Here is an 18,651-nt window from a genome sequence, read left to right as displayed (position 1 = left end):
CGTAGAACCTCACTGGACACTACATGAAAATCCAAATTCGCTAATCCATTGATTCCCCTTATCCACTTAATAGCTATATCTTCAAAACACATTTATCAAATATGATTTTCCTTTCATAAATTCATGTTGCCTCACCTTAATCTTAGCTATTAATTTCTGACTGCCTCGTTATCACTTCACTCAATGCAATAATAAAATTAATTCAATGATAGATTCTAACATTTTTTTCTATTTCCCTTTTACCTACCTCTTCTGAAATTATCCTGGAAATTTTAGTTCCAAATATTGCAATGATGCTTTGTTGCTGGTATTATAACTCACTATATTTTTCTTTGCTTTCAGTTATTCTAATTTGTTGAAAACGTTTAATTAAATTCAGATAATGCCTTTAGCTTGAACTTTTTTCTAATTTTATTTGGTATGACCTCAGTCACTAATGCCCTATTGATAAGGCAGATTACCACCTTTGGGGGTCTGAATTTTAAGTTTGGAGCTTTAGTCCTTAGCAGAACATCATTCCGAGTTCATCTAAGTCACAGATGCTCATGGATTCTCCCCAAGGTTCATCTACGGTCACAAGATGATGCCCTTATTCCTCCCACAAGGAAACTGTTGCAACACAGGTCAGGGTCGCAGAGAATAGTATCTACCCCCTAATGATACTATCCTTCACTACAGCGCTTGTTACTCATCACACTTGAATGGTCTCCTACGCCATCATACCAGGATCTGTTTACCCATCCAGTCCTTGTTCTCATCTGCATGTGTACAAGTGATTCATAACCATTTGCCAATGCTAAGAGCCAAGGTGCCTCCATTCCCAAGTTGGACCTTGATATTACTATTTTCACACAGTCATATCCTGTGTATTCAGCCTTTAAGATCTAAAGGATTTGAGTGCATCCTCAAAACAAAACATTCAGTTAACTGTTCCCTGTCCCAATACCTTGCAATGTCTACACCTTGGACTCCAGTTTAACAACACTGAGGTGAAGCTCCTCCAGCTGCAAACACTATAGATAGGAATATTCAGAATTACAATACTCTCCACCCCTCTTGTGTTATAGCATGCAAATTGCACAGCTATTTGACCTCACCTTATGAATCAATTTGTTTGATCAATTAGTTTTTTTAAAAAAAATCTAAACTATACTATGGGAGATTTTAATTGTATTAAATATTTATCTTGTTTAAGTTACTAATTTTACAAAACAAGTATAATTTACAATTTCAAGCATACAAACAAAAAACTTTGGTCTGGCTCATTTCCCATTCTTTTCAACTAAAAACTCCAGCCTCTCACCAATTGTCTTAGACATTCACACCTCTGTCTCTGACTGAAGACAGCTTTTGTTAACAAAAGAAACGCTTGTTAGTTACTTAACTCATTTACTTTCCCTTGGGTCTCCCAACAGCTAAACTCATCCCGCCTCCTTGACGTGTCAATCTTCCCTGGACTGACCTATCCCCTCCCTACCTCCCCACCTACCTTCTTTTCTCTCCATCTTTGGTCCGCCTCCCCCTCTCCCTATTTATTCCAGTTCCCTCTCCCCATCCCCCTCTCTGATGAAGGGTCGAGGCCCGAAGCATCAGCTTTTGTGCTCCTGAGATGCTGCTTGGCCTGCTGTGTTCATTCAGCTCCACACTTTGTTAGCTGTGCACTGTTGAAGGATCTCTTTTGGTACTGCTCTATTTTTAAATCCAGTTGGTCCTCCTTCAGCGCTATGCTGACTGAAGATTTTCGTGTCGAGCTGTTTCTTATTAAACATATTGGGCTCCTCACTGGTTCCACACTTAGTCCATCATTTCAAATAACAGGAAGACAAGCCACCTCCCTCCTGACAGTAAATACTGCCAGGTCGACCACCAATAAAATTCCAAGGGTCACCACTGACCAGAACTTGAATTGAACAGAATGGTTTAGTAAGATGGCAACAGGATAAGATACTCCAATTGGAGCTTCTGTGCTGGCTAGTTCCTTTTCCTTTTCTTTTCCCCCTCCTCTTTGTCCTCCTTGCAGTATTTCTTTCTCCCCCCACCCAAGGGAGTCGAGTCGTGACCGGAGACTGGGCGGGAGCTGACTGCATTGGCCATGTCATGGACCGAATCCCAGAACGACAGCAGCAGAGCAAGAATGGGCCAGGCTGAGTCCTGGAGTGAAGGGACAAGTAAACGGCAGCAGGGGAACCCCAAGTCCTGAAGCGATGGATGGGGTGATGGCAGCAGGGGAACCCCAAGTCCTGGAGCGGCATGAGGTGAAAAAGCACAGCGCGACTTACCTTATTGCTGCTGAGTGCCAGTGAGCAGCAGACTGGAGAAATATAGGGACAATTGCTAGACTTGGACGTGGCGCCACATGCCAACGTGCTGCTGTTTTGAATTCTTTACTGGACTGTAAAGTAACTCCTTTCCACAATGTTACAACTACATCATTTTTACATTATTCTTAGACACTAAGTAACATTACTGCTTTCCTTTTAATCATCTTTTGAATAATAACTATTTCTTTTTCTATGTACCTAGGTATTGTACCTAAGATGGTGCCTTCAAAAAGGCAGCCATTATAAAAAGTTTTCACTGTACTCCTGTACTTCTGCATTAGAATACAGGTGACAATAAAGGATTTTCATATCCATAATTCATATTCAATAGCTACGAGGTGTGAGGCAGTCATAATATCATTGTACTAGTAACCCAGAAGTTAATGTTCTGGGTGCAGGGATTCAAATTCTATCATATCTGTTGGTGGATGTGGAATTTAATTAATAAACATGAAATAAAGCTAATCCAGCTGATAATCGTGACAACCATCAGTAACTACTGAAAAAAAACCTGTCTGGTTCTTTAATGTCCTTTAGGGAAGGAAAGCTGCCAACTTTACCTCACCCAACTTTTGATATCAGGCTCACAGCAGTGTGGCTGACTTGGAACTGCCTTTTGATATGAGCAGCATGCCACTTGGTATAAGGGCAATTAAGAATGAACAAGAAATATTGTCTTGGCTGGTAACAGACATATCCTATGAAAAGTTAAAGAAAAGCAGAGTACAGATCTATAAATGGTTCAGTTCCTGACCCTACAAGCCTGGCAACCATTTAAAAGACTCAATTTAAGAGTGTGATGAAACACTCACCTGAATAGGTAGAGTCAAACATAAGAAACCTACAACATGAAAATAAATGCTCATGATCAAAACTGTTCATGTCACTGATTGCAGTGTTCAATCCAAAACCAGCATGTTATACTGCTATCTATGACGAGAGCTATCTGCTATGACAGCAGCTTCTCCTGTGTCTTGAGCAACTAAAACTGGAGAGAACAATACCACGTGAACGTCACTCATACTGCCTTTGTCATCTGTATCTTCTTGATTACTGGATTAGCATCCTAAATCTATCATCATTGCAGGACCACCAACATCACAACAACTTCGATACTTCAAATGGACCAATCATCTTCGGTCAATTAGGGAATCTTTTCATTGCATAGATTCCATCGAGTCAAATAAAATTTACTACACGAGAAAAAGGTAAAATCCTGATTCAAACCTTTTTAACTAATTCAAACCATTTACAAAACTATTGTTATTGGTAGCAGAACTTTCAAGTATATCTATCCTCAAAAACTATTCTAGAAAACTTTCAGACAACTTTTCCAAATCACTTAAAAGATTTTCATTTATTCCTTCTTCTGTGAAGTATCAAGGTCTGTTATCGATGGAAATAATGATTATTGTTAGGTTTTTTTTCTTACTTGGAGATATTTGGACCAGCCATAACTTTGAACATTGGAATGAGATCAGCAGCATAACGGCACATAGGACCAGTACACAGAAGCTCAGCTTTCAGACCCGTTGCATTTGGAAACTGACCATCATTAGGTACCAAACCTGAAAACACAGCATGAACAAAACGTTTATAGGATTATTACAGGGGACATACAAATGATCTAGCATAAGCAATGCAGTCAATGTGAGAGCAGTATACACTGAGCCATTCACAATTGTGATTTATGGACACTACATTTTCATAATTTGTGAGAATATCTAAACAACATGATTTTCAAAGCGGAAAATCTTAATGCACAATATTTCTCCTACTTTCATCTACAGTGCATGCTGAACACATTTTTACCAGAACTTACATTCATCCAGAGATAGCAAGGTGTAGACCTGGATGAACACAGGCCAAGCAGCATCAGAGGAGCAGGAAGGCTGACGTTTCGGGCCTGGACCCTTCAGAAATGGGGAAGGGGAAGGACGTTCTTGAAATAAATAGGGAGAGAGGGGGAGGCGGAGGCGGAGGCGGATAGAAGATGGATAGAGGAGAAGATAGGTGGCGAGGCGGCAGACAGGTCAAAGAGACGGGGATGGAGCCGGTAAAGGTGAGGGAGGGTGGGGAGATAGGGAAGAGATAGGTCAGTCCAGGAAGGACGGACAGGTCAAGGGGCAAGATGAGGCTAGTAGGTAGGAGATGGGGGTGGAGCTTGAGGTGGGAGGACAGGTTAGGTGGAAGGAAGGACAGGTTAGGGAGATGGGGACAAGCTGGGCTGGTTTTGGGATGCAGTATGGGGAGGGGAAATTTTGAAGCTTGTGAAATCCACATTGCTACCATTGGGCTGCAGGGTTCCCAAGCGGAATATGAGTTGCTGTTCCTGCAACCTTTGGGTGGCATCATTGTGGCACTGCAGGAGGCCCAGGATGAACATGTCTGAGGAATGGGAGGGGGGAGGGGGGAGTTGAAATGGCTCGTGAGAGGGAGGTGCAGTTTAGTGCGAATCGAGCGTAGGTGTTCTGCAAAGCAGTCCCCAAGCCTCTGCTTGGTTACACCAAAGTAGAGGAGGCCACAACGGGAACAGAGGATGCAGTATACCACATTAGCAGATGGGCAGGTAAACACGTGCTTGATGTGGAAAGTCTTCTTGTGGTTTGGGATGGGGGTGAGGGGGGGGGGGGGGGGGGATGAGTAGGGGCAGGTGCAGCACCTCCTACGGTTGCAGGGAAAGGTGCCGGGTGTGGTGGGGCTGGAAGGGAGTCACAGCGTGTGGTCCCGGCGGAAAGCAGACAAGGGTGGGGAAGGAAAAATGTCTTTGGTGGTGGGGTTGGAGGATGATGCGTCGGATCCGGAGGTTGGTGGCGTGGTACGTGAGGACAAGGGGGATTCTGTTTTGGTTGTTATTGCAGGGAGGGCGTGAGAGGAATGAGTTGCCAGAAATGTGGAGACACGGTCCATGGCGTTCTTGACCAGAGGGGGGAGGGAAGTTGCAGTCCTTGAAAAATGAGGACATCTGACATGTTCAGGAGTGGAATGCCTCATCCTGGGCGCAGATGCAGCGTAAGTGACTGAATTGGGAATACGGGATGGCATTTTTGCAGAAGATGGGTGGGAGGTGCATTCTAGGTAGTTGTGCGAGTCAGTGGGCTTGAATTGTGTGTCAGTTTCTAGGTGGTTGCCAGAGTTGGAAATGGGAGGGAGAGAGAGAGAGAGAGAGAGAGAGAGAGAGAGAGAGAGAGAGAGAGAGAGAGAGAGAGAGAGAGAGAGAGAGAGAGAGAGAGAGAGAGGTATTACAGATGGTGCAGGTGAACTTACGGTTGGGCTGGAGGGTGTTGAAGTGGATGAACTGTTCAAGCTTCTCGTGGGAGCACGAGGCGGTGCCAATACAGTCATCAACGTAATGGAGGAAGAGGTGGGGTTTAGGGTTGTAGGTGCGGAAGAGGGATTGTTTCACGTAACCTACAAAGAGACAGGTTTAGCTTGGGCCCATGTGGGTACCCTTGGCCATCCCCTTTTGTCTGTAGGAAGTGAGAGGAATTGAAAGAGAAGTTGTTGAGGGTGAGGATGAGTTCAGCTAAGCGGATGAGGGTGTCAGTGGAGGGAGACTGGTCGGGCCTGCGGGACAGGTAGAAGCTGAGGGCCTTTAGGCCATCTGCATGGGGATTGCAGATGTATAGGGACTGGATGTCCATGGTAAAAATGAGGTGTTGGAGACCAGCGAATTGGAAGTTTAGGAGGACGTGGGTGGTGTCATGGACATCAGAAGGGAGGTAAGGTTTTATAGTCTAAGATACAAAGACAAAACAAAATCCAATCTTTGTAAGGGAGGTAATGCAACAGATGACTGAATTTCAATATGCATGGGTTGTTTGGAAACCAAGGATCCTTTGCAAGTCATTTATTTCATTTTTTGAAATAAATGGAACTAAATTGGATGAAGGTTAGAGATGCAGATGGATTAAAATCATACTTCTTGAAATCTGGGCTTAACTCTATTTAGCATAATAAGATAACTATTTTGTTTATTCTTTCATGGGATGAGCACTGCTAGTCAAGTCAACCTTTGTTAACCATCTCAAGTTCCCCTCGATAAATCATTTCAGAGTGCATTGAACATCCGACCACATTGCTGTGGGTCTGGAGTCACATGTAGATCAAACAGATAAGAGGTAATAAAGCAACAAAAACAGAAATTGCTGGAGAAATTGAAGTGGTCTGGTAGCGTCTGTGGTGAGAAAGCAAAGATAATGTTTCACGTTCAGTGACTCTTCTTCAGAATGGTAAGCATGGCAGATTCCTTTCCCAAACAGACATTATTGGATCAGATGGATTTTTTCAACAATGATGGCTTCATGATTATTATTGAGATCAGCTTTCAATTCCAGATTTATTTTAGTTGAATTTAAATTCCACCCACTGATATGGATGAATTTGATCCAGTTACCTAAAGTACTTGTCTAGACTAATGTCACTGGACTAGTAATGTAACTATTATCCACATTCTCCTTGCCTTCTTGCACATAAATGGGCAAGGAAACATAATAAAACACATGAAAAGAATTTGAACCTAGTTTCAAGAGAAACTAAACTAGCAGCTTGAGAGAGGCTACAGAACATTGTTACTTCAGCTAATTTTCCAGGGCCAGAATAAATACACAATTTTGGGCAGTGTTGAAAATTTTTCATCCTCCAAGAAGAATGTCATTTGACAGCAGGAAGCAAGGAAAAGGCAGAGAGAGATGTTAATTAACAGAGGCATTAGCACAAAACGGTGGATTATCCTAGGTTAGGAAACCAGGACGTAGCAGCAGATTTAGGCATGAATGAGAAATGATAAAAATGCAAGAAATTGCCTGGGGAAGTAGCATAAGTCCACTAAAAACTTCACACAGCCAAAACGAGTATAAAGGAGGAAATAATGGGAATCAGAAAAGTAGGTGGTATTCATATGGGATTTTAATCAATATAGACTAGAAAAATCAAATGGGCAAAGGTAGCCTTGAGGAGCGATCATAGATTTTCAGGATAGTTTATTAGAACAGGCCATTCTGGGTTCAATTGTAGGGTAGATTATACCAGAACTGAATAGTGCATCAAGATCAGATAAATCAATGACTACAATGTGAAAATGCCCATCGACAGCAAAGATTAAATTTTATATTCAGTTTGAGGGGGAAAGAGAATAGGTTCAAGGCTCCACTTAAGTTTACATATGGGGAATTATGAAGGCAGAGCTAGCTAAAGTGAATTGGCAAATTGGTTAAGGGATAGGTCAGGAGTGAAGTGGTGGCATGTATTTATGGGAGGGGTGGTATTTTAGACTGAGCAGTTGGCTACATTTCATCAAGAAACAAAAAATAAAATCCTGGACCATGGGAACCAAAAAGTTATTTAACTAATCAAAGAAATTAAGTTTTGATTCAATGAAATGAAAACACCAGATTAAACAGAACAGTTGTCGTAATAGAGATAATAAATCAGTTGAGCCTCAAATCCAAGATTCACTAAAAATAATTAAGTAGCAATCAATGCAAAGCCATACTAGCCACAAAAAGATACCTAAATGGCAGAACCTTGAAACATGATTCACAAGACAAAAGCAGGTGTCAAGCTTGAGATAATTCTGACCTGTTGTAGGCTTGTGTCCATAAATTCCATTGAAGAAGGCAGGCATTCGAATGCTCCCACCAATGTCAGAACCCACCCCCATTACTGATCCAGCTGCAGCAATAATGCATCCCTCACCTCCTTTAAAAGCACAAAACAAAAGAAAAAAGTCTCAGATGTTCTAGAGGTTAGAATATTTTCTCATCCTAAACAGTGAAAATGGTGCTCGAAACATCGAAGGAGGCAACGGTATAAATTATGTTCTTCAAAAATAAGTCAAGGGCAGAAAACAAAAAAAATACACAATTAAATTTGTGAAAGAGAACTCTAAATTGCAACGAACTTTGCGTGTTAATATCTTTTCTAACTTTACCACTGAAGGGTCTGCAGTTCACAAATTTTGACCACAGTTTTAAGGATAAACTATTTTCATTGGATGGGAACTCAGAGACCATCAGTCTTAGTTGTACTGTTTAAATTCACGAAAACTCAAATTAAAACCTGCTTTAAATTTATTCTAAATTCAGGGAATTACAACCCTATCTTGTGCAATCCCACCTGGCAGTTTTGAGTCCCAGCAATCATTCTGACAATTATATCAGTGATAATGGGAACTGCAGATGCTGGAGAATCCAAGATAATAAAATGTGAGGCTGGATGAACACAGCAGGCCCAGCAGCATCTCAGGAGCACAAAAGCTGACGTTTCGGGCCTAGGCCCAAAACGTCAGCTTTTGTGCTCCCGAGATGCTGCTGGGCCTGCTGTGTTCATCCAGCCTCACATTTCATTATTCTGACAATTATGTTGTGTTCCCCTCCAAACATCACCACACTGATCTATAGTCATTCTGTCCTTAGTTAGATGTAACGCCCAAAACTATTTTCAGTACACCAGGTGTGGTCTAACCAGAAACAAAATCAGAAATAGCTGGAGGAACTCTGCAAGTTTGACAGCATCTGTAGAGAGAAAGCAGAATCACATTTTGGGTCCATTGACCTGTCTTCAGAGTTGGAAGGGGGAGGGGCACCTGGAAAATCTTGGTTGTGGAGGTAGGGGGACAAACATAGGAGAGGGTGCTCACGTTCTGAAACTGTTAAACTCAAAGTTGAGTCCAGAAGGCTTTGAACTCCTTGGTCACCAGGAACATCCTTTCAGTGTTTACACAGACTCACCCCATTAGAATTTAATTGGTTTCTGAGATCCCCCTCATTCTTCTCAACTCCATTCAATACAGTTCTAACTGTTCAAGATATACATCAGTCCTCCATCCCGGGTATCTGCCTGGTAAGTGTTCGTTACACTCCCACCATTGTCAGAATATCCTTCCTCAGATAAGACAACTAAAACTACACACGATACTCCAGTCTGGCCTGTACAATTGCAGCAAAACAACCCTGGTCCTCAAATCCTCATGCCATGAAGGCCAAAATACCACTTACTTTCAGTGACGAGTACATAAAGACACCCAGATCTTCTTACATATTCCACTTTCTTGATCTATCACCAGAGAATAATGTCTTCCTGTTTTTGTAACTAAAATGGATAACCTCATTTTTATCCACATTATAATTCATTTGCCATGGACATGCCCACTCTTCACTGCAGCATCTCTACATCCTCCTCACGGTTCACACTTCCTTCCTTTATTGTCTGCAAACATGAAAATATTAATGTTAAGTGCCCTCATCTAAATCATTTATATTGTGAACAGCTGGCGTTCAAAAATCAATCCCTGCAGTACCCCACTACTCACGGCCTGCCACTTGGAAAAAGAGCTGTTGAAGAAGGGTCTAGATCCGAAACATCAGCATTCCTGCTCCTCTGATGCTGCTTGGCCTGCTGTGTTCATCCAGCTCTACACCTTGTTATCTCAGATTCTCCAGCATCGGCAGTTCCCACCATCTGTTTATTCGTATTCTTGGGTTCCTGTCCACCAACCAGTTCTCTATTTATGTCAGTACACTACCCTTGACCCTATTCACTTCAAATTTAAACGCTAATCTCTTAGATATGACTTTATCAAAATCCTTCTGAAAGTTCACGTAACCACAGCCACTGGCTTTCCCTAGTTATTTCCTCAAAAAAAAATCACAGCATATTTGTCAATCACAATTTCCCTTTGGAATCTATACTGACTGTTTGATCCAGTTACTGTTTTCCAAGTGCTTTACAATTAAACTATTTAAAAAAGGACACTAGCATTCTCTCCCATACAGATTGCAGGCTAACCGGTCTAAAATTCCATTTTGTCTCTCCCTCCTGCATTATGAAAATCAGGGTTACATCTGAAATCCTACAATCCCTAGGGACTGTTCCTGTGTCTGTAGAGTCCGTTCTTCCAAATGCAGTTGGAAAGATTTGTGAATTTCAATATCCTGTCCAGTTTATCCCATTAAACTTCCATTTTGTAAACATTTCTACTTATTTAGCTAGCTATCCTTTGCATCTTGTGTATTTGCCAAGATCTGTATTAGTCTTCATATTTTTGAAAGCTTTTTCTTTCAATTATACCTTGCCCCTTCCCTCTCGTCATCTTTGGTTCTGTTTAGGTAAGTACAGCTCTTGCCCTTTATGGTGCAAACTGATTCTGTATCATATTAAATCATTTTTTAAAGATCTCCCTCTGATCTGCTGACATTTTATCCACTAATAGATTTTACAGTGGTCAGGCTCTGTATTATCATACTGACAATTCAACCTTACTTAAATCTACAATCTTAGTAGCTGTATGCTATGTTTCTCTCCCAAGCACAATGCTGAACTGAGCACACTATTCAGCCGTTAACTAAATGTGGCTTGTTACTTATATGGTATGCCTGCTTGTTCCCCTTATGTCATATTGTTGCAGAAACCTATCCATTTACATACTTAAGGAATTCACTGTGCTGCTAACACTGGGTGGTCTGCTTGTCCTAATCTATATGCAAGTTAAAATGTTCAATTAAAATCATGCTGCTTTTGCTACATACTAATCCAATCTTAGCAGTTCTGAAGTAGTTGATTGTACCAGTGCAATCAAATGGCTTATACATTATTCTGAATATAGCCTTAAAGTCTGAAAGAAATCCTTCAAACAAAACCTTCTACATTAGAAACAGTAATTTATTACTCTGATTTGTCCTTTAGGTCAAATTATTTACTCACAGTGTATTCTTCTCTCCTGATTTGCTTACATATTTGTTTTCTTTTGTATTTCATTCTAAAGTACAAAATCTGATGGTTATTTTAGTCTCTTCCCTTCCTCTTGTTTTTGAAGTATTTATCTATTCTAGTCCTACTCTAAATTGAGAAAGACAGGGTTTAATTAGGTGGAAATTTGTTTTAGCTCAAGAACCTTGCATTTCCAATCCTATCTTCCCCTATCTAATCCAGGAATGCCATCTAAATGCTATTTTCAGGATAGGTCAGGTTAATTGCAAAAGGTTAATTTGTTAATTTCTGTTAACGTGCGTTGTAAGAATAGCAAAACCCACTATTTCAAACATCTGTCTGCATCAAGGAGCCCCAAAGTCAGATATAATGCTACTTAATACAAAACACCTAGTTCAGTTATTATCACATGGAAATCATGGACACTTAGGGGTTTTCACGGAGGAATTGTTTCCAAGATTCTAAATATTTTGATTATACCACTAATTCTAATACTTTATTAATCTGTTGGAGGTAAGCCACCATGTAGTGACACTGGTCCCCAATTCATGCAAATAGGGAGAGTTACTGGCAAAAGAGCAAATAGACAGAGGTGAAGAGCAATTTGTGTCTCGAAAACTATCAGTAAAATCCAAAAAAAAAGTACTGCATAGGAATAAGTAGTCACTCACATTTCTGTCTCTCTGGTGAGATTGCCAAAGAGTATTTGTACCTTTTCTGTTGAATTATAACTGCTGAGGAAAACACTGCCAATATTACATTTAAAAGAAAACTTTCAACATGAACACTGAAAAAACCGTGCATGCTGTAAACCAGGAACAAAAACAAAATTGTAATAAACGCCAGCCTTATCCCAAGTATTATTGATGAGCAATTTGACACAGTGGAGCAGAGCAGAGGATTTCAAGATCTGTAATGGGAACCAAACACAGGAAGAAAACAGAGTTAATGTTTCGGGTCCGGTGACCCTTCCTCAGAGGAACCGTCACTGGACCAGAAATGTTAACTGTTTTCACCATCACATATGCTGCCGGACCTGCTGAGCTTTTCCAGCAACTTTGTTTTTGTTTCAACATGAGTATGAATCACCTCTTTGCCACTTACTACCATCTCCCAAAATTATCACAGAAACAGTCCAGCGAAATGTGTTTGGCTCCCATACAGATCTTCAAATCCTCTGCTCTGCTCCACCGTGTCAAATTGCTCATCAATAATACTTGGGATAAGGTTGGAATTTATTGCATTTGAGAGAGATGGTGCTTTTTAGACTTCAGCAATCCTGTGACCACTTGAGCAAACTTACATTTCTGGATTTTTTGTACTGCAAGCTTTCACCATCTGGATTTAGATATAGCTTGAATCTTTAAAGCAAACAGGCAGGAGGAATTTTCATGACAATCTGAAATGGATTTGAATTCACATTGCAAAGGTTATCAGGCTTCTATCTACCGTGAAATCCCCCAATGTACGGGCTTAATAGCTGTTTTTTAATTTCCTTATGCAAGTAGAAATGTTTTCTGCAATAGTAGTGCTGTTTCCTTTGAGCAGATTTTAGAAGTTATAACATGTCCTCACAAAACTTAGTTCATCACGCTCCTATTATTGTTATGAAGAATAAATGAAATTTTAACTGTTTTGTTGCTTAATGCTCACCTGAACTTCCACCTGGAATGTGATCCACGTTGTATGGGTTTCTAGTTGTTCCATATACATTGTTGCTGGATTCATACCACATACAGAGTTCACTGCAGTTTGTTACACCTAATGGGATGGCACCAGCTTTTCGGAGGTTAGTCACAACAGCAGCGTCCGTTAGGGCAATCACATTCTTACGGCTTACAAGGCCGGATGAATTGGGTGAACCTGGGCAGGGAAGGGAGAAGTGCAAATAAATGTCAATACAAATAAATGTTAAAGACAATACAGCAAACTTTGTTTTAAATAGCATCTTTTCAATTGGCAGTCTTGATAAACTGGCAAAAAATACAGACACTACAATCTACAGTGATGTCTAAGTATTCATTCTGTAAATAAAGTATAACAGTGATGTGTATATCCCTTACATTACAATTCTATTACTAACTGTGTTTTAACATCAATTATAGGAGCAGTGTGATATTGTCAAAGTTTCAAGGGTTTAGATATCTCAAAGATTCACTTGGTCAGGGTTTACTGCAGTTATGCGTACCTCTTAATTCCCCAAAATATTTCACCAACTGACACACTCCTGGTCCCACAGGTGCCAATTAATAAAACATTTGCTGTATCATACAGTCATACAGCATGGAAACAGACACTTCGGTCCACCTACTCTGTGCCAACCATGTTCCCAAACTAGACTAGTTCTACCTGCCAGCATTTGGCCTGGATCTCTCCAAACCTTTCCTATTCATATACATATCCAAATGCCATAAATGACATACCTATAAAATGCACAAATTGAAATAAGTTGCCATTCTTGCATTTAATACTGCCATGTAGCTAGTAAAGTGTCTGTTTCCAAAATGTTAAATCAACTTTTCCACAGTATTATTAAATTGACACACTCCATTCACTGATCAACTGGAAACCACAGTGATAACTTAGTCTCCAATTATTTTTAGATGAAGGAATAATATCTCTCCTGAAATTCAAAGTCAGAAGGTTGTATGTTCTTTTGCCACAAAAAAACACTTGGTTTTGCACCTAAACAAACTAGAACACTACCAAATAGCCTTCCCTCAATGCTAGACTAAAGGATTTCTCTTAGGAAGATTATTTCTTTCGCTCTCTCATTTCTTCCCTACATTTAGAGATTGTTCAATATTGCAAACGAGGAGAAGGAAGTCTAGAAGATGGAGGAATGTGAAGGAAGTATTCAGGGAATGAGTGTTTCAGATTCCACCCAATCGTGCAACTAAAATCAGCACTACACAATTTCGCCGAGTTCAAATAGCGGTGTATGGCCAAAGTATGCAGATATCTTAAAGTAGCATGTTTATGAACACTTTAAGCAAACAGCCATGGGATGAAGCAATGACCTTTCGCATAGCTCATTAGGTTCATATAAATGATAACAACAGTGTGTACATTCCACTGACAAGTCAGACCATTTACCAACGATTGTTGGACTATTCTTTTGGAGCCGAGACAGGAAAAATCCAAGAGAGAGAGAGAGGGAGAGACTTGGTTCAGTCCATACAAAGCTTAGGATTAGAAGTACATGCGACAGCAATAGCCTTTCAGCACAGATCACAATTTGGAGAATAAAGTAATGGATTCCAACAAAATGACCTAAAACAAAATATACAAGATTGACAGAAAACCAAAGTAACTCCTGTGAGAGATAATGGGAACTGCAGATGCTGGAGATTCCAAGATAATAAAATGTGAGGCTGGATGAACACAGCAGGCCAAGCAGCATCTCAGGAGCACAAAAGCTGACGTTTCGGGCCTAGACCCTTCATCTGATGAAGGGTCTAGGCCCGAAACGTCAGCTTTTGTGCTCCTGAGATGCTGCTTGGCCTGCTGTGTTCATCCAGCCTCACATTTTATTATCTTGGTAACTCCTGTGAGATATTGTATTACGATGCTCTTTACTACTTCACTCACAAACGCTGTATGTTTACTATATCGCGTTTCCATTCATTCATAATACTGTTTTTTGTGGTACAGTTTAACTTACAAGATAAACCAATTTAAACATCTGTTCCTACACTGCCAACCTGTTATTGCTTCTTTACACCTTTCAATTCTTATCAGCCCCATTCTGCAAGCAGTGTTTAGACCTTTTTCTGTTTCAAAGGCAACACCTGACTAAGTGTTAACACTGTAACCTATTCAGAACAATGCCACCCCACTGTCATGTCTCCATAACTCACTTGAAACTATGGAAAGATTGTAATATTAATTAGCCCTTAGCCCTACCATTTGGGACCGCCATCTTGTACTAAAGTACTGATTTATATTTTTTAAATACATATTAAGTCGGGCTGCTACCCCTTTTAAGAAACTTAGTATCACAACAGTGCTTCTGTGAAACTTCATGAATGAATGTGTAGGAATTGTCGAAAACCAGCAACAGTCGATGAAATCTCATGACCAGCTGCAGGAGACCAATGTAATATTCTCTACACTTTTATTTAGTACATGTTTTAGTACATAATTTGACTTACTCAGATCATATGTCTAGTATTTTTACTAACATTACTAACTTTAAAGACAAAATTTCTCAATTATGCAAACTCAGAATGGACAGACACTCTAATCCCATCACAAGTAACAGCCAGCAATTAGCAAGTATTTAAACTATCTCCTACATCTCCAAAACCGATATCACGCAAACTTGTGCCCAATAGCTACAACTAGTTGACACCATAGTGCTAAAATTTTAATGTGTGCAAATCTCGGTATAAATGAGGCTGCTACAAAATTGTACTTTGGATTCCACCACCGCCTCAAACTGTGCCACTGCGGATGCTCAATAAAGAAGCTATTTTCACCAATCACCGATCTGAGTCATCACTGAACACAATTCCACAACTTGGCGTAGTTGGCAGGATCACTGGGGTGACTGGTGAATCTGACCAGTCACTGTCACTACTCTGAGGGTGAGAGACTTACTTCTTAAAGTTGTGACTTAAAGTTGTATACCACGATCCTGAACCTGTCTGAGCTCAGGCCTCAAGCACTCCAAATTGGCCAAAATTGCCCACTGCAAGAAACTGCTCATGGCACGAGTGTTCAGGTGACTGCGTGACCCCAATAAGGTGTCTACAATCTCCAAAGGTGGGCTGGCCCCTCCCGATATGATTGAGGAAGAAATGCTGCAACAGTTACAAAACTACATTGAAATACAGTTCTCATGAGAGAAAACTCTAACCAAAAGTCAGGCAGAAATTCAAGAATCCCAAAGGACAGTGGACACGAGATGACAATGAAACTTGTCTGGAGAATATCCACCTGACAGAAAGATAAGGACAGAATTAAGTGATTTCACGTGTTCAAGGGTCAATTTTGCCAAAGGAATGAAATCATGTCTCGATATAACTCGTGATCATGAATTAAACCATCTTAAATAGCAATTAAAAGCAGCGTATGAACAGCTGCAAAAAGAGTCAAAGCGGGAAGAAGGTGAACTTAAAAATCAAGCACTTGAGAAAGAAAACAAGAAACTGAAGGACAAGATAACAGTCCTGCCAGTTTCTTCCCTGGTTTCCACACCCATACTGAATTTGTATCCAACCACCCGTAACATCCAGGAAGTGGTTCAGGAAAACCAAGTTATCGACCTTGGGAAACAGGGGCAAAATAGATGGGTCCTCTAGCAATCAAAGTGATGAGGGCTGTATACTGCTGGCACCATTTTTACAACCCCTTAAAACCAAGAAGGTAAAAATAGAGAAAGTGGTAAGGCAAAGATTAGAGGATGGCACTGAGGTGGATGCTCCAGTAAAACGGACCAAGAAACAGGAATGGACTGATAATGGACACAGGCTATGCAAAGATGAAGTTTGGAAACTTGAGAATCAAATTGACCAGTCGCACCTGTCTTGATATCATATGTGGCACAACAAATCCACTCATGGAGGCATTTGGGGTCAGAACAGATGGTAGCCCGGTTCCAGCGCAGCTATTGGGGACAAGGATTTAAAAGATTTGCTCAAACAACAGTGGACTGTTGCCTCACTTGTCAGAACAGCAACTTTGGAATCAAAGTGCAAGTTCCCAAACTGAGGGCACCGGCGCCTCCAGGGCCATTCCAGCTCTTGCAAGTTGATTTTTCTCACTCCAACGACGTCAAGGTTACTCAGCCATCCTTGTAACTGTGGACAAGTTTTCCAGAAGCTGTAGGTTAGATGGGCTTGAGATCGGTATGACAGGTCGGCACAACATCGAGGGCCGAAGGGCCTGTACTGTGCTGTAATGTTCTATGTTCTACGCTCCTGCGAGAAAAGCCACTGCCAATTACACAGCCAAAGCCCCCAACGGGAGCTACTAAGCAGCACTGATTCAGACCAGGGAATCCATTTCATGGGAGCAGTGTGTCAAGACATTTCCCAGTTATCAAGGATTGACTGCAACTTTCACGGTCCCTATCATCCACAATCATTGGAGCAAGCGGAAAGAACGAATCAGATCCTGAAACAACAGCCGGCTAAATACCATCAGGAGGGAATGCCCCAGTGTCAGGCTTTACCAATAGTTCTATGCAGTTACAGGGCTACCCCCAACAAAACAACATAGCCGAGTCCATTTGAAATAGTGACAGGCAGGCCAATATCCCTGACTGGGACAACAGATCTATGGAGGGCCAACTGTCATCTTAGGAGTAATGCCTTATTGTCGTACAGCCAAGCACTAACAGATGCTGTAAGTTCTGCCTCCTCACAGGTATCGGCTGCCTGGAAGGACTTACCAGAGGGAGATCATGACATTGTACCAGGTGTGTCGGTTCTTGTAAGAAATTTCCACAAGGAACCCTTCGGTGTGAAGTGGAAGGGCCATACTGGGAGCTGCTGATCACCCAGTCAGCTGTCAAGGTCCGAGAAAGAAGGCCTGGATTCACACCTCCCACGTCAAACAGGTATCCTACAATACAGCGGAACTAGAGATGGACCGACTGCTATAGTAAATTTTTTTCAATTATGTTTTCATACTATCGGGATATTCAGTTACATGCAAATACTTATCTCTATATGTTTTCTATCTATACCAAAACTGCTAATCTGTTCAAGTGTTGGACATGTTCCCACATTCCCACTCACTCTAAAGGGAGAATCCTAGCCTATACTATTCCCTTTACCGAATCCGAGATGGCAGAGTGGTACACTTATCAAAATTTCATATTCTCCCCTTGTCCAGGCTGTGGGATGTTTGCCACTGAACATAAGCTCAGAAAGAGAGGAGATCAGTTCTCTCTCAAACATGACAGGGACTATTGAAGCCTGCAAGTCTACCTACCACCCCTCGACAGCTTCTGAGTGGTACTAGCCCAGTTAAGATCGTACCCACCATCTTCCATTCCTGGCCCTCACTAACACTTCAATACGGGAAAGAGCACAAGGATTCATGTGTTTTATCTACTCCTCCAAAACGGGGACAAGAGATGGGTCCACAGTAATTGCTCTCGGTATTTCAAAGTCACAGCCTCATCCAGTCAATTGACTGATTTTGATGAGGGCACAAGGAGGCACCATCTCTGTGCAATCGTATCCGGAGGTTATTGCCCACTTCATCTCTGATAATGGCACTTACTTCATCAGTGGCCATAGAGCATACCTGTGGCTCTGCACCCACTAGCAAGGTTCATGCTACCTCAGGTACGTAGTCCCATACATATATCACTCTGCCAAACTGCCTAAGCTGGAGACAGAAGACAGACATCTCTGAAACTCAGTACTTATTTGCTATTGCATTTCCTTTCTATGGTACGGTCAAACTGGTCAGAAGATAATAACCCTGACTTTGGTGCTGGAAAAGATGGGAAATGACACATTCTCTGCCCATAGCTGAATAAATGATGAAATTTTCGCTATTCACACAGTAGTGGTTCTTGATTTTGTTTTAGCCAAGGGAGGGGCCTTCTGTGCCCTGGTTGGCTCCAAATGTTGCACCAATATCTTCCCCAGGACAGATGTCA

General features: G+C 41.2%; 1 protein-coding gene across 1 annotated transcript in view; it reads right to left on the bottom strand.

Moving 5' to 3' along the window:
* The window catches only part of faah2a (fatty acid amide hydrolase 2a), a 59,383-nt gene that overhangs the window by 24,833 nt on the left and 15,899 nt on the right, over positions 1-18,651 (bottom strand). Inside the window, exons 4-6 of the mRNA XM_048544359.2 lie at positions 12,684-12,893; positions 7,902-8,021; positions 3,754-3,889 (exon numbers count right to left, since the gene is read on the bottom strand). Coding sequence (XP_048400316.1) covers positions 3,754-3,889; positions 7,902-8,021; positions 12,684-12,893 — 466 coding nt within the window. The remainder of the gene's footprint in view (positions 1-3,753; positions 3,890-7,901; positions 8,022-12,683; positions 12,894-18,651) is intronic.

The sequence above is a fragment of the Stegostoma tigrinum genome, chromosome 15 (genome assembly GCF_030684315.1).
Source record: "Stegostoma tigrinum isolate sSteTig4 chromosome 15, sSteTig4.hap1, whole genome shotgun sequence".
Taxonomy (NCBI): domain Eukaryota; kingdom Metazoa; phylum Chordata; class Chondrichthyes; order Orectolobiformes; family Stegostomatidae; genus Stegostoma; species Stegostoma tigrinum.
This window is presented reverse-complemented; position numbering and strand designations above follow the sequence as displayed.